General features: G+C 41.5%; 1 protein-coding gene across 4 annotated transcripts in view; it reads left to right on the top strand.

Moving 5' to 3' along the window:
* Positions 1-16,196, top strand: part of IRAG1 (inositol 1,4,5-triphosphate receptor associated 1) — a 93,822-nt gene that overhangs the window by 52,665 nt on the left and 24,961 nt on the right. For 3 of the 4 annotated variants that reach the window (XM_044426135.1, XM_044426134.1, XM_044426137.1), the window contains exons 8-14: positions 880-950; positions 2,765-2,938; positions 4,860-4,937; positions 7,030-7,079; positions 9,164-9,766; positions 14,204-14,282; positions 15,984-16,134. In XM_044426135.1, the coding sequence (XP_044282070.1) occupies positions 880-950; positions 2,765-2,938; positions 4,860-4,937; positions 7,030-7,079; positions 9,164-9,766; positions 14,204-14,282; positions 15,984-16,134 (1,206 nt within the window). The remainder of the gene's footprint in view (positions 1-879; positions 951-2,764; positions 2,939-4,859; positions 4,938-7,029; positions 7,080-9,163; positions 9,767-14,203; positions 14,283-15,983; positions 16,135-16,196) is intronic. The other variant, XM_044426136.1, reaches the window with a different exon arrangement.

The following is a 16,196-nucleotide window of genomic DNA, read 5'->3' as shown; positions in this document are numbered from 1 at the left end:
AGCTCTGTTTTCACTTGAAAGCTTGCCTTTGATAGATATCAAAGTATACTTTTTGGCATACTCTCTGGGCTGATGCCTGTGATGACTTCCTGCTACAACCAGCAACTACTCTGATTTCCAGTCAGGAGCACCATGGGTTGTAGCATGATACGCCTGTGTAAGTTATTCTCAGAGTAGTTTTTTGTGATATGTGGACATTCCCACAGTCTCTGTCAGCCAGGAAGGGGAAATGAGCATAAAGAGAACCATGCTGAATCAGACAGAAGACACAGCTTATTGAACATTCTGTACACACAGTGGCAACTAGCTACCTATAAGAAACTCACAGGTAGAACAAGAGTACAAAAGCAGCCTCCCATTCACGGCCCACCAACTAGTTTACACAGGCATGCTGCTTCTGATACTGGAAATTTCACAGAATAGAGGTTATTCTTCTTGATTAAAATAGGGATTACTTTTTCTAACACAATTTATTCAACATAATTTATTCATGCAAGTATAGCTGAGCTAGATTTAATGAGAAGTGTGCATATTCAAGAGGTGAGGGTGCCGTCCATCATTTTTCATGTATCACTTGACTTTCTTCTACGTCAGTATGAATAGAGCCTTTTGTAGGCACATCTGAGCCTGCATAAATGTTTGGATCAGGGAAACAATGCAATTGTTTAATCAACCAGCAGAGAGTAATTTTGAAATCCACGTCTCTCTTGCTGTTTGGTTTTATGATTGCTATGTGCCCCAAGGGTATTTGCCTGTACTGGACAGACAGTATACAGACCCAATCAATAAATCTCTCTTACGTTAAGTTTGTTTTCATAACTGTATGTTAAAACATGCATTGCTTATTCCTCATTCTTTGATCTCTGTCCCACAACACAGACCGGCCAATCCTCATCTGAGGCATTCTGTCAGAAACAATAGAACATCAGGTAGCTCACTGACTTCTGTGGGTAAGAAACCAATTTCCTAAATGCTGTTTTTAACTTGTTTTTTTTTTAGAAGCATGTGTACAGATTGATTTTTGGGTTTAACGATGCATCAAATACTGCTTGATGAAAATGCATTGGTTTCTGTATGCCTGCCATGGAAAGATGTTAATGAGTGTACTGTTTCTCAAGTTTTTGCCCTATATTTACGATATTCAGAAAAAATGCCAAAGTGAGAACAAAGGAAATGTAAGATAATAAATCATTCCACTGTGTCCTTCAGTCTTTTGCATGACATCCTAGCGAGTACAGGATGCATGCTTTCCTGTAGTTTATCTATACCTGAGGAAGGTTTCAGGGGTTGTCAAGTTTAAGAGGCAAATCTGCACATGTCTTCCTTGTTTGCCAGATGTAGAATTCTAACTTAGCTGCAGCTCATCATATGTGCTACTGTAATAACTAGTTTAGCTCCTTAGGAAACAGGACACACAACATAAGGAAGCATACATACTGTAGGTACATCTATGGTTAATGCAAATATTGTAGGGTATACCTAGAGAGTACACTGCATTCCTTGAATTTTACAACCATTGCAACAATTCTTTTATTCATTCAGCTGTATCATAGGGGTCCATCACTTTAGCATGTAATCAGATAATAATGTTGCATATAAATAATTTAGATTATTTATATGAATTTGCACTGGGTTTAATATATTAAAGATTTATTTGACTATGTATATGTGATGCGGGTGAAAGAGGAGAGTGCAAAAGTTGGCTTGAAACTCAATATTAAGAAAACTAAGATCATGGCATCTGGTCCTCACTTCCAGGCAAATAGATAGGAAAGAAATGGAGGTAGTGACAGATTTTATTTTCCTGGGCTCCAAGATCACCGCAGATGGGGACTGCAGCCAAGAAATTAAAAGACGCTTGGTCCTTGGGAGGAAAGCTATGGCAAATCTAGACAGCATGCTAAAAAGCAGAGACATCACCCTGCCGACAAAAGTGTGTCGGCTATTGTTTTCCCAGTTGCAATGTATGGCTGTGCAAGCTGGACCATAAGGAAGGCTGAGTGCTGAAGAATTGAGGCCTTGGAATTGTGGTGCTGGAGGAGACTCCTGCAAGTCCCTTGGACCGCAAGGTGATCAAACCGGTCAGTCCTAGAGGAGATCAACCCTGACTGCTCTTTTAGAAGGCCAGATAGTGAAGATGAAACTCAAATATTTTGGCCACCTAATGAGAAGGAAGGACTCCCTGGAGAAGAGCCTAATGCTGGGAACAATAGATGGCAAAAGGAGAAGGGGACGGCAGAGGATGAGGTGGCTAGATGGAGTCACTGAAGCAGTTGGTGTGAGCTTGGGTGGACTCTGGGGGATGGTGGAGGACAGGAAGGCCTGGAGGAATGTTGTCTATGAGGTCATGATGGGTCAGGCACGACTTCGCAAATAACATAACATAATGTGATTCTATCCTATTTATGTATTATATTTTAATTGTATGATTTTATTTATGTTATCTTTTGGTAGTTTTATTTTAATGGCTGCCCAGAGATCATGCTACTAACAGGCAGCTTCCAAACAAATTTAATAAATAACATTTTTGGATGGTTTCCTGGCTTTGATGCAGTTCCTCCCTCATTTTAAAATGTCAAAATGCCTCTCCTAAAACTTAGTGGCATAAGAGCCTAGCATCATAGGCTGGTGCTTCTGTCCTTGCCCCTCCGCCTTTGACCCTACTCTTTCAAGAAATTGGCTGTCAGGCTGAAAGTTTCAACACCCCTGCTTTACATGCACGATAATGTTGTACAACTTGTAATTCTGATCCTTTGCTGTTTAGATAATGCAGGTCATGTAATTGACCTAGTAAATGACCAGCTGCCAGATGTTAAAATATCTGAAGAAGATAAAAAGAAAAATCTTGAGTTGTTAGAAGAAGCAAAGAGGGTGAGTGAGAGGTTTCTCACTCGTAGAGGAAGAAAATCAAGAAGCAGCCTCTCTGATTCTCCCACAGGTATGCATTTAAAATACTGTATTTTGAGACATGATGCAAATTGAACTCATTGTTAGCCATTAGACAGTGTACCAATCAAGTTAATGCAAGCGCCCTGTGGCACAAAGACCTGCATGCTGTGGCACAAAGCTGGAGCTATATCGTTAGTATATCCCTGGCAAGCTTCCCTCCAGCTCACATTCTTTCTTCAACCCGCCATGTTTTCCTTCATGTAATGACTCAGGACCCCTCCTCCCTATAGTCTTGTATTCAGGATTGCCAGGCGTTCTGACCCAAAAGTAACTTCTTTCCTTGCCAGTCATTCAACATGTGAAAACATTTTACAGTTTCACGAGGCAGACAGTGACTCCATTTTTATCGATAGGAGACTAAAGCCAAAATAGTGACCTCCGCAACACTGTTAAAGGAATAGGGGATTTGTGTTGGGTCTCTGAGATAATTTTGAATACTAGGTTGAATATCATTGCTGTACTGCAGAAGGAAATCCCCTATTCCCAAGGAGCCTTAGAAGTCATTCATCTTTTACACCCACTTTATATTATTCAGGCCTTACATATGTATATTTTATATACATTTTCTGGGCATAAAATAAAGACCCAGCTTGTATGGACCGAAAACTTTAAAATTCTCAATCATCCCAGCCAAGAAATTGTCATGGGCAGTATCTTACTAGCTAGGGAGGAGCAACAACTTCCTGCTTCCTCCAATTGATTATGTGTCTCCAGTGCTTGACCTGCTGGGCTTCCTACTCCTGTGACATACACCAGGAGTAGGCAACCTGGTGCCCTCTAGATGTTGATAGACTGCCCATGCTGGCTGGGAATGATGGGAATTGTAGGCCAAAATATTAGGATTGAGCCAGATGGTCTATCCCTGATCTACAGACTCCCTGGAACTGCATCATTTCAAAATACAGGTAAGAGGGATGGATGATAGAATGGCTTCCATGTTTAAACACAAACACACACACACACACACACACACACTCACACACACAAAAGCTAGTGTGGTGTAGAGTGAGAGTATTGGACTGAGGAAAGGGAGAGCCTCAGCTGTGTGGCTTTGGACCAGCTGTAATCTCTCAACCTAGCTTCCTGTTTTGTAGATAAATTGGAGGAGGAAGCTCTGTACACTATGTGATATCTCTGGAGAAGTACCACATTCATAAATAAACGCTTTTTTAAAATTGTCTGTGAAAAGCTAGAACAGCAGAGAGAAAAGCTGCTGCCTAATACTCTCCCTCATATACCAAGGAAAAGTACTTCTTTGTTTCATTATGAGGCTCGTCCACCTGCATTCAGACAGTGCTAGAAAGCTGTACCACGTACTTTTTCTGAATGCGCAAATAAGGCCAAGGTGAAGCTCTGCCCTAGGGTGGCCTTGATGCTCCCTTGTTTCCAGGAGTCCTGCTTGGCTTTTTAAAGCCACTTACGGCAGGCTCCTTAAAATGACCACAGTGTGCAAATTCTTGGAGCCCAGTGTTCTTTGTCCTGGGGTAGACTCAGAGTGGATCTCTGGGAAGTTGCCAAATGTATTTGGGGCTTTAATTGTGTGTGGGAAACCCATTCAGTGCCATAATATTGGGAACAGCTATGCCTAATGCACTGGTAGATATGACAGTATTAGAGCACTCTGCATCTGTCAGGATCTTCCTTTGCCATAGCTGAGCTTGACAGGCCCTGGTGTGCTCCCACTGAATTTTTGGGAAAGCTTTTTGTAGGCTGCCAGTCGTATTTCTTTCAGATATAAGGAAATGGTGGTAGTGACCTTTATGGTGAACCTGGCTCTTCCATTGCATTACCCTGAAATCCGACCATGTCACGCTGATATCTAATAGGCTTCATTTAATTCTTCTTGAAAACTCATCACTGGCTTGCAAGAACTAACTACTTGTTACTGTATTTAACTTAATTTGATGCAGCGCCATCACCGGTACTTAGTCCCAGTATTTCACCTGTGCCATCTCGGAATAACTCATTCACTCTTCCAAGCCCAACAGGTAAAATCTATGCTGCATGTTCCAATATGAACTTATATTTAGTTGAACATCTTTGGAAAGTCAATCAGTGTAAGGTCTGGTACATAATATTTTTTGCTGGAAGTGGAAATCTAGACATTTCTGTTGGACAAATACATAGGGAGGATGTGAAAATAAGAGTCCAGCATCCTGTTTCCCATAGTGACCAACCAGATGCCACCAGGAAACCAAAAACCAGGACCTGACTGAAGAGTCAACTTCACCCCTTTCTACTCTACCACTCGTATTCAGAGATATCTTGGTTCTGAACCTGGAAGTTGCATTGCTTGGAGTGGCTAAAAGTCACTTATAGGGCAATGTTCCATGAATGTGTCTGTTCTCTCCTCAAACTGTAATAGTGGTCAATGCCATATTTTCTGGTAATGAGTCCTACAAGTCTGTGGAAATTTTAACATTATTTACAAGTTCTTGTTCGTGAAGGATACTGCAACCCTTTATAAAGCAACCACTCATTATAATGAAACAAGAAGAAAACAGCAACATTTATTTATTTATTTATTTAAATTTATTTAAGGCCACCCATGAGCATCATGCTTGCTGGGTGGCCATTACAGTCATGTGGCAACTCTTACCACAATCCATTTAAATGTTCAGAGGCCACCTGAAGTAGTTTTTTCTTGTCCACATGAAGTAAACAGGGAGGAGGCCACATGGCCTTCCCTTAGAAGAGAGTTTCATTGCATCAGGGCAGAGACAGGACCTAATTTGCTCCTGGCAGAGGCCAATCCAGGTTCATCATCAGATGGAATCGAAAGCAAAGCCTCATCAGATCTCATGTGATGGAGAGGCTTGTAAGAAATTTACTGTGTGAACATGTCTTGGCTTTTTGGTGAAGATCAAGATGAGGTGTAGGCTGAGTTCTCATTTCAGAGCATCCCACTCTGGCAGCAAGTCACACCGTTTGGTTCTCATGTGAACACCCCTGTGTGTGCAACATGGCTTGCCCCTGGCAGCTCCCCTGTGGACAGCAGGTATCCGTCCAGAACATTGTCCTGTCTTGGCTCCTCAGTTCTGCACTCACAGAACTACATGCTTTTGCAGGTTCATAAGCACAGCTAAAATAATAGTTAAATAGTTAAAATCATAAAATTATTTCTTCCCAATGTGGGTGCAAATCTTTTTTTTTTTTTTTTTTAATGGCATAGATTGCCAAGCACTGATAGCCCCTTCAATGTGCCGTTTGGGCTGAAGGGACTGTCACTGACTGCAAATTAGAGGTTGCAAAAACTGGCTTTCAAGCCAAAGATCATGTTCTCTGGAAAAAATGAAAAAGGTGGGGAAAGGCTATGGTGAGCTAAAAGGGCTTGAGATCATAGTGAGGTACAGCCACCAAGTGCCAATTGCCAACAGTGCTGCTTGGGCACTTGCGAGTGGTTGGCACTGGCAGGGACCCAGGAATGCCTGACTAATATGGCAAGGAGTTTTGCTGCTTTTTCCAAGCAGTTCACAGTTCAGTTCTCATTATCCACAACAGGGTTCAGATGATACAACAAGCCATGGTGAGTAAAAAACAAGGGGGCGCATTGCCCAGAAACAAACCACCCTGTAGGAAACAGTTTGGATCTGCACCACTTGATATCCTTTTTATGTCTTGTCATGCAAGCCAGTTATACTGACTTGGCTCATAATCACAATAAGTCACCATAGGTTAAGTCACCTGCTGCAGTGCTCTGAGATGCACACCAGCCAACTTTTTCAATATGCAAGCCATGGCTGGGGGCACACCATGGCTTGTTGTGTTGTGCGACCTTGGGCATGGTATGTTGCTTGAGGGTTAAAGTAACAGACCCACCATAGCTATCATAATTAAAAGAGTGCTCTTGGAGACCTGCAGGTAAATAAACCCACAGTGACTTATCATGACATGTGACCTAGCCCAAATTGTGAAACAGTAGTTATTATAATAGAAATCCTATAAGACAGATATAGGTTGATCTTTTTCAGTTTCTTCTATCATATGTCTGTGGTAGTTATGGGACCACTCTATTTGGCTCTAACCATGATAAATTGAAGTTTGTGGCAGTGTTTATATCACCTTTTTTTCATATCTTAGGTTCTGATACATGTGGATCCAATGTTGTTGGTTCGGTATCTTCACTGCAAGTAAGGCTACCTTAATAGTTTTATGTTATTGAGCATCACATAAAATATGTCCGGGTTCAATGCACATTACCTTGGCAGAGGCCTTTAGTAGGCAACAACTGGCTTAACTGCTTTCATTCTCACTGACTGATTTGTGGAGATCCTGTTACCACCACTCCTGCAGCACTAAAATTGTCCTCACATCTGAGCGTTCCTCCAGTCTCACAGTCTACTTGGGGGAATAAAGTAGGGGAAGCCAAAGGGGATTCATGCAGCCACATTGCAGGACCACAGCCCTGGAACTCCTGAGCTCTAGCAGGAAACCCATGGAGGATGAGCAGTAGGAGCTCCTGTTGTGTGGTTCAGGCAGCTCCACTCATCAGCAGTCTGGCTGCCCTGTTTTGCACTAGCTGGCGTTTCTGAACCATGCTCAAAGACATCTGCACATATAATACATTACAATACTCTAAACAGGAGGCTAGCTTGTTGTGAGGGTTTCTTAGCACATGTAGGGTGGTGATTAGTATATTGATCTTATATTCTAATCACCACCAGCTAAACAAGGTGCTCTGAGCCATAGAGGTGCCTGTGTGTCTAGTTAAAATTACTGGGTTCAGACCACAATAAGCCACACTCAAGGGCTGATTATGGGATGAGTGTGGTTTGTAGTGGAACTTGTGGGTTATTATTGAAACTTGATTCATTATGCTATCTGAGCCCAGCTGTGCTAACAAGCTGCAGCTGATGAAACACAACCTACAAAGAGAATCCATGTCTTCTTGATATGAACTGTGGGGTTTTGCTGTGGTTGTTTATCTCAGCTGGTTTCAGACAACACAATAAGCCACGTTTCAGTAACAATCCATACTCAACTTTTGAGCAAAGGCTATTGTGTTGTCCAAGATGGATGCAAGAGCACTTTCAAGCTGTCCAATAGCATCTTTAGGCAGAGGGCAACCTCTCCAGAACACTACTCAGCTGGTCAGGTTTATTGGCCCTCATCCAATCTGTTACCATGACCAAGCATTGGTTCAGAACCTGTTAGTTCACCAATACTGGATGAAAAGGAGAAGTAAGGCTGGCTGCTATCTGCATGCAAGTGATGCCTTGGGCCACATCTGTCAATAACCTTTCCTAGCAGTTTCGTGTACATATTGAAAAGCCTAAGAAATAAAATATTGTCATATTGCTATGGGGCAGAGCATTAATTCCCCAGCCCCACCTTCTGGAATTGGCCATGCCAGTGGAAGTGAAGGAGGATACTATGTTCAATGGTATCAAAAGCTGCTGAGAGATTAAAGATAACCAACAAGCTCACATTCCATATTCCTTCCCTCAGCATAGGTCATCCCACAGTGTGGCCAAAGCAGCTTCTGTTCTGCAACCAGGCCTGAATCCAGTCTGAAATGGATCCAGAAAATCAGTTCCACCCAAAGGCACTGTTTTGCTTGATACAGAAATGCTTAGATTCTGGATACATGTCCAGAATCAAGGATCAGGATGAGTTCTTATTCAGGCTTCCCAGCAGGATCACTTCTTACCATAGACTCTAGAGAGCAATGTTGAGCAAAATGAACTGAAGCAATGAAGTCCTAAATATCCTTAAAACACTCGAAAATTTGTATGTGACCTGAAGCTTACATTACAGTTATGTGCACACTTACCAGAAAGTGATCCCCAGTGAACCATGAATTGCACTGTTAGACTTTTAAGAAAGCTCTGAGATCTACACTGCTGTTTTGATCAAATTAGGAGCTTCCCAGAATTCTACTAATGTAAAGATAAAAATATTGGAAGAATTATATCATGAATTTTCTGAGTAACAAGAGTTGTAACAAGATTTGTATGTGAAGCATCTGCAAATGTATCCACCTAGCATAACAGTGATCTCTTACACTGATTAAATGCTAAAGTGCTAATAGTTAGCACCACATTTTGCTTCCAGCTGCATCCTCTGAAGGCAGGAGCTGATTTGCTAGACTAAGAATTGCAGAAAAGGTTGCTTTTATCATTAATGCATTGCTGCTGATTTAAAAAAAAAAAACCTGAGCTTTGTAAGACATTATGCCATTTATGTAATCATATGAAGATTTATTTTGTTTCAGAACACCGCAAAAGGATTAACTGATCAAAAAGAGAATGAACAAGGAAACGCTACTCAGGGGGGATTGGGTCCTCACACAGCTGTTTCGGAAAATCCAAAGGAGAAGCTATCTGAACAAAAGGAGAATTGTGATCCACATGCACATATGGATCACCTAACCAGATCCTGCACTTCAGGTACCAGCTCTGGCAGAGTATCTCAAAATAGCAGCACAAACATCTGTGGAAAGGAACTTGGAAAACAGTTCCCTAAAAAAGCAAAAGAAAACGACTCTCCTTTCAAAGGCCACTTGCAAGGCCCAGGGATGGTTACTGCGGACCCAAAATTAAAGGGCTTGGCACCAATACTGCCACTTTCCAAAGTTTCACATAAAACAGAACTTAGTCCATCTGGTGCCTGTCCTCCTCTGCTACGAACTGTTTCGTGGGATCATGCAGAACCTTCTAATGCAGGAAAGGCACTTTTTAAACCACCACCTGAAGATGATCAACAGTTTGCCCTTGGTAATAAATCCAGCAGTGTATCAACTAAATCTTCGGCATTCAAAGACCTCCTGATACAGGTTCAACCAATCAGAATGCAAAAATTGACAAAGCTGAGAGAGGTGAGTTTCTGTAAATTAGCAGAAGGATGTTGCTTTAGACTTTTTTTTCCAGTAGTACAAAATATTTTATTTTATTGTGGAGTGGTAGGCTATCAGAATCAGTTGCAGAAAGTAACTATCTCTACTGTCCCCCCACTACCTTTTCTTTAGCCTTCCCCAGCCAGATATGGGTAGTTCCCATCATTCCCAGCTATGCTGGAACTTGTAGCCCAACATGTGGAAGGCACCAGATTATGGGAAATGGCTCTGGTCTCAGAGCCTTTGACCAACATGACTTTCTTCTCCTGAAACAAGTGAGCTAGACACAGGGCACCAAGGCTAGGCAAAGTTGGGCACTTATTGAGGGGTCCATTGCCAAGAGCCTCCTCTGCCACTGCTCTTCATATTTGCCGTGCTCTCACCCTGACCCAGACCACAGTGATGGGGAGGAGGAGCAGATGCCACTAGCTCTTGAGCAAGCATTTGGGTAGGGGTAGGAGCAAAAGCTGTTGGTGGCAATGGCTATGTGAATGTAGACTTACTGAGGAAAGGCACCAATTACAAAGGTCTTGTCCTAAAGCTTTCAGAATTGTGGAACTGGCACTGGCTAGGCAATCTCTTTATGGGTGGAAGGGTGAACTTGAATCTAAAGAATGCATTACACAGTTCTGGGGTCTTACTTCTTCCAGAAGTACCTTAGCATCCCTGTGTGAACTGATCTATAAGTAAACTGACATCGAGACTGATTGTTCTGGCTTTATCTACTGGGTAAAGAATACCCCTTCCCCATGTAGTAACTTTTTAATTTGTCAATCATTTATATAACTTAATCAGTTAATGTTAGAGCAATTAACTCATCAAACATATGCGGCTTTCCTGTCTTCCAGTAACAGTGGTTAGATTTTAGTTGCAGTTTGAGAAACAGAATGCTGCTGGGGCACTGTAGGTACACCTGTTGCTGGAGTACAGCTGCTATCACATCCTGGTCCTTCTTGCGGGCTTCCTTGTGGCATCCAGTTGACCACTGTTGGAACAGAGGGGCTTTTGGCCATATTCAGCAGTTTTCTTGCGTTCTTAATATTTCATTGGAAGGCTTTCCTCCTCAGTAGCATAAAACTAGACATTCTTAATGTGATGCTTTCTCAGAAAATAACTTATTGCAGTGAATATCTTTAAGTGGGTCACATCCCTCATTAAGCAAGTAGATGTCTTTTTACACAGCAGCGGTTTGCCTCTTCTTCCTCTCCCATGCCTCCCTGGATCTGCTCCAAATTGTCCCCCAGCCCTCTATAGCAGATCTGGGGTCATGTGGGAGCTGCAGGGAATTTGATCTGCCAGTGGTGTTCATTCAGTTGATGAAAGCTACCACTGGATGCAACTCAGTGTAAGGGAAACGTTGGTGGTTTCTCTCTTGTGTATTGTTAAGGTGAACATAAATACGGTCCAAAGGTATTTAATTCGCTAGATAATCTATTCAATATATAAACAGAAAAAGCCGATCAACCACCCTGTCATTTCTCAAAGTAATATTTAGGAATGAAATAGCTTTCTTTGGTCTCTTAGGAGATCCCTTAGCATCCAGAAAAACTTTTCCTTCCTGAGAATATATCAACAATCTTATCTTGAAACATTGCTTGATGTACTTCCTTTCCTTTTGTGCTCTTTTTTGCTGCTGTTAACACTTTTTCCCACACTGTGTTACATTACATTATATTACCTTACCAGCTGGTCGCTAAAGGACTGGTTCTGTGTAACACAAATGGCCTTAATGCCTAAATGCAGAGCAAAATTCAGGATGAATCCAATTCAAGAATGCTGAGGGCCATTTCTGTACCTGTGCTGCAGCAGCAAAGAAGCAATTATTTTCTTGTCCTTGGTACATTGACATCTCAATAATTATACAAATGCAATTGAAATGGAAATGGAAAAGAATAGTGAATTCTGTCCATCACAATAAAAAACTTTTTTTTCTATACCAGGGGTGGAGAACATCTGGCCCCTGAGCATAAATGATCTGCAGGTGCTCTCTATCCAAGCTGCCAGCTTCTTCCTAGGCCCTGCTAGTTTCTCAGCAAGGAAAGACAGATTATCTTTGAGACAGAGGCAATGGGAGTGCAGCCCAGTTGCTTCTCCTGGATCTCTCAGGAGCTTCTGATGCAGTTGACCACGGTATTCTGCTGGACTGGCGCTATGAAATGGGCACTGTTTTCTGGTGATTTGGCTCTTAGCTATTGGTTGGTTCCAGATAATAGGATGGGGAGGCCATGTCTCATCCTTGACTCCCTGCTAGTTGTACTGCTTGATTGTTATGGTTATCATTTTGCCTGCTATTATCTCCATTCCTTATCATTATGTTTTAATGGGATTTTAATATTAAGCAAGATTAATGTATCATGATTAATAAATAATAATTACCATGGATCAGCATTTATCAACAAGAGTATTTTCCCTGCTGGGGAGACAGAATGGGACCTTGGGTGGAAACTGCTGAGTTAGCTAGTCCTGCTAGTTTTTGGAGCTTTTCTTGCTGAGGAGGTATGGAGAGGCTTTCCTTGATTACTTCGAAGTAGATCTGCTACTCATGCTGACTTGTGTGGCTTCCACCGGCTATTCAAAAGTGTTGCTGAATAATTCAGGCCTGCTTGTGAGTAGACATGCAGAAATTTGATCTTCCAAGTAGGAGTAGGTAAAAATCACATTTTGGCCCAACCCACTCTAACTCCGCCTCCCATATACACACACACATTCAATGCAGCCTTCAAGACCTTTGTCAAATTGAAATTTGGCCCTTGGACTTCCTTATTTGTGTTCTAGATTCACTGAATTCTTCTTTTCTTACTGCTCCTGTATTTCTATTCTGTTAGTACAGTCATCCTGAACTTGTCCGCACCATATTTTAAGAACAATGCCATACTTTTTGGGGTGTACATTATATAGATCAGTTCACCTAAAGGTATGTACGTTTTCACACTCATATATACAATACATCTTCATTATACACAAGCAAAGCTTTCTCTTTTTATATAAAATTAACTGTTATAAATAGCTAAGGGTACATTCCTACTGCGATGTCTGTACTCTTCCAAACATGAAAGCTTACAATCCTCCTATGCAGAATCGGCAGAGCAGTGGCGGTGATCTTAGTGGAGTTGGAAGGGGCCAGAGAGCCACTGTATCCAACCTCCTGCTCAGTGCAGGGCACCAGGTTAAACCATCCCTTTCGGATGGCTGTCCAGTTGCATCTTCCACCCTGTGTATTTTAGATGACTAGAGGGGCAGAGAGTTTGCCTTTCTACTATTGCCTGTCTAGGTGGAGCATTCCAGATAGGGAGGAAAGAAAGCTACAGAGGCTTCAGGATCACTTATAGCCTGGCTGCCCCTCCCCACCACCCACTGGAATACCCCATCTTCTCTTTCTGCACAGTTATGTGCCCAGCCTGAGAGATCAGCTAGCATGGCTCTTTCTGTGCTGGGTGGGAAAGGGAAGGTTAGCATTAGAGCTCCTCCCTCAGGTTTTGGCATTCAACATATCCTGTGGCTCTTTATATGGTTGTCTAGGGGCCATAGAACTGCTCCCTAAAACAGTTTGTTTGAAAAACAGATATTTAGAAGTTGTTGTTATGAGGATAAAATGGAATGAATGACTATAACGACTACGTAAACTGTCTTGGGTTCCTTGGAAGAGGAAAAGAAGTGAGATATAAATGCAATACAATAATGTTTCTATTTGAGCAAAATCCAGTGGCATATTGAAACAATATGTCCACAATTCGCACAAGTATTGAAAACACCGGGATAGCCTTGGACAATCATACAGCTGCAATTTTTAGAACTTTTCATAGTGTGTACAAGTTATGAGTTCAACGGTTTTGTTCAACACGAATGTTTGAATTAAAAAGAAATCTTGCTTTTTAACAATAACTGAATTTCTGTTCCCTATGACCATATACAGTATTATATGTGGCTAAGGGTAGAATCCTGTGGCTTCCCAGCATTGTCTGGTGTCCACAGGATTCCTGGAGCCCCAGTGCTGATGTTCTGTGGCTTTGGAGCTGGAATGCTGAACACAGAGCTCCTGCTTTGTCCCCCTTGCACCCTAAGGAACATTTTATTCCATAGCGATGTGGTTGTAGGAAATCTGCTCTCCTGGCTCCTACTTTGAAGTAAATACCCTTTTCGTTTTTCCAGGCTTTAGTTGTTTTCACTGCAATTATTTTTACCCTGTTTCTTTGTTTTGTTTTGCTTATTTAGGTGGTCTTCCTTTTCTGTTTACTATTTTGTGAATCACACCAGTTACCAATTCTTTTAAAAATGCAGACACTATTTTATAGCAGATAATTTCTCACTAAATCCATTCCTCTTATTTATAATGCTGTGGTTGTATTACTTTACTCTGCTACTGACAGCTATTTCTTATTTAAAACTATTCTGCCATAATTCAGATTTTGTTCTCACCAGGAACACATATTGATGCGGAATCAACATTTAGTTGGACTTAAACTCCCAGACCTCAGTGAAGCTGCTGAACAGGAAAGAGGTGAAATAAAATTTCAACATATGGGAAACATATTCATGATTCGAAGGAGGGGGGCTTTGCATCCGTAGTCCCAGTCCTTTGCTAAGTCGAAGGCCTTTTGTGAGAAATTACGGGAAAGGACCACAAGAGGGAGGGTACTATTGCATCCAGATTGTACTTTTGGCTGCCTCATACATCGCTGATTGGCCACTGTGTGAACTGAATGCTGGGCTAGATGGACCCTTGGGCTGATCCCGCAGAGCTCTTTGCGTGGCCTTATGTTCAATTCATGTTAGAAACTGTGGGGGTAAGGGGATTTATTTAGCTTGCCTTTTACTGTCAACACACCTAACTGCACACTTTTAAATCAATATGTGAACTGTGACTGAGCTTTTCTTAAACAAAAAAAAGGTCACACACCTCTGAAATTTACAGTTGGTTTTCCAATCAAAAGGGCATATAAAACATGTCTGTTAAGGAAATCTGTGTACAAATATGCTTATGCTAGTAAAAATCATATTAAAATGCATTGTGTTTGGAAAAATTCTTGCATAAAGTATGTACAAAAATGCATGTATTAGGAGAAATGTACAAAAAACTCTATACAATACTTTGTACAAACTTTTTTTTTTAAAGGGGGAAATGTCAGATTTGAAATAACAAAATATAAGACTGGAAGAGTGAGTTGTGGAGAGCAACTGGATTGACAGAGCCATCCATTCCTGTATGCTCTCTTCCTGCCTGGGCTTGGCATAGAGGGGAGAAACTGGTGGCCCTCCAGTCATTGTTGACCACTTGCCATGCTGGCTTCAGCTAATGGGAATAGGATCAACATCTGGAAATTCATAGATTCTTTACTCAGTGTAGCAGGAAAATAGTACACTTTGTGATGACCATGCAAGTATGTGTAGGAAAAAATAATTTTGAATAATTAGACCAGCTATCAATAAAGATGATGTACTTGGATTTTAGCTGATTGGTAGCTTGATCATAAGACCGTATTATGCATAGGTAGATTCCATTGATTATGGTGGACTTTGCATGCAGGTATTTGGTCACTAAAAATGTCATTTGGTCTGTAGATTAGGATGTGGGGGAAGAAACTAAACTACATATAAGATACCAGGTGTTAGTACTGAGATGGGGAAGATGATTTCACTTATTTATTGGTACTGCCATAACTAACAAGGCAAGACTCACTGGAGAAGACAATCATGCTAGGGCAAGTAGAAGGTGGAAGAAGAAAGGAAGACCAAACAAGGGATGGATTGACTCCATAAAGGAAGTCATAGCCTTGAATTTAGAGGAGCTAAGCAGGGCTGTCATGGATAGGTCTTTCATTCATAGAGTTGCCATAAAGTTGAAGATGATGGCACACAGCAACATCAACAACCACCAATAAATGAATGCTGTGTGGCCATCACCTTGGATAGCTGAACTTTATCTTCAGTCAATAGTACCTGAACTGAACATCCAGATTATCTTGATTAACCAATCAAGATTAACTTGATCCTGAAGTTAATCAAGATTAACTTGATTCCTGAATAGGTTTCTTTGGGCAGAATATTGAACATATCTTGTCTCTACCTCTTCAGAACATTGAAACTATCAGAGTGTTCTGTTCTACAGTGTGATTTGTTTCCTTAGCTGCTGATGTCTCACTAGTGAAACAGAACTCTAGCAGTTTGAATAGCAAAACTTATAAAGTGAAATTTACCACAGGGTCTTCACCAATTCCTTTCTTACTGGAGGAAGAGGAAGAGGAGGAGGACAAGGTGGAGGAGGAGGCAGCAAAGACTAGACGTGATGTCATGCCCAACATTCCTGACACGCTCTTACGAAAGCTCCGAGTGCACACCTCTCTTCCAGGAAGGTAAACCCCTCTGTGGGTGCTGCTTGCATTGACAGCTGAACATGTCTTGTGAAACAGATAAT

The sequence above is a fragment of the Varanus komodoensis genome, unplaced genomic scaffold (assembly GCF_004798865.1).
Source record: "Varanus komodoensis strain SLA01 unplaced genomic scaffold, ASM479886v1 scaffold16, whole genome shotgun sequence".
Classification (NCBI taxonomy): domain Eukaryota; kingdom Metazoa; phylum Chordata; class Lepidosauria; order Squamata; family Varanidae; genus Varanus; species Varanus komodoensis.
This window is presented reverse-complemented; position numbering and strand designations above follow the sequence as displayed.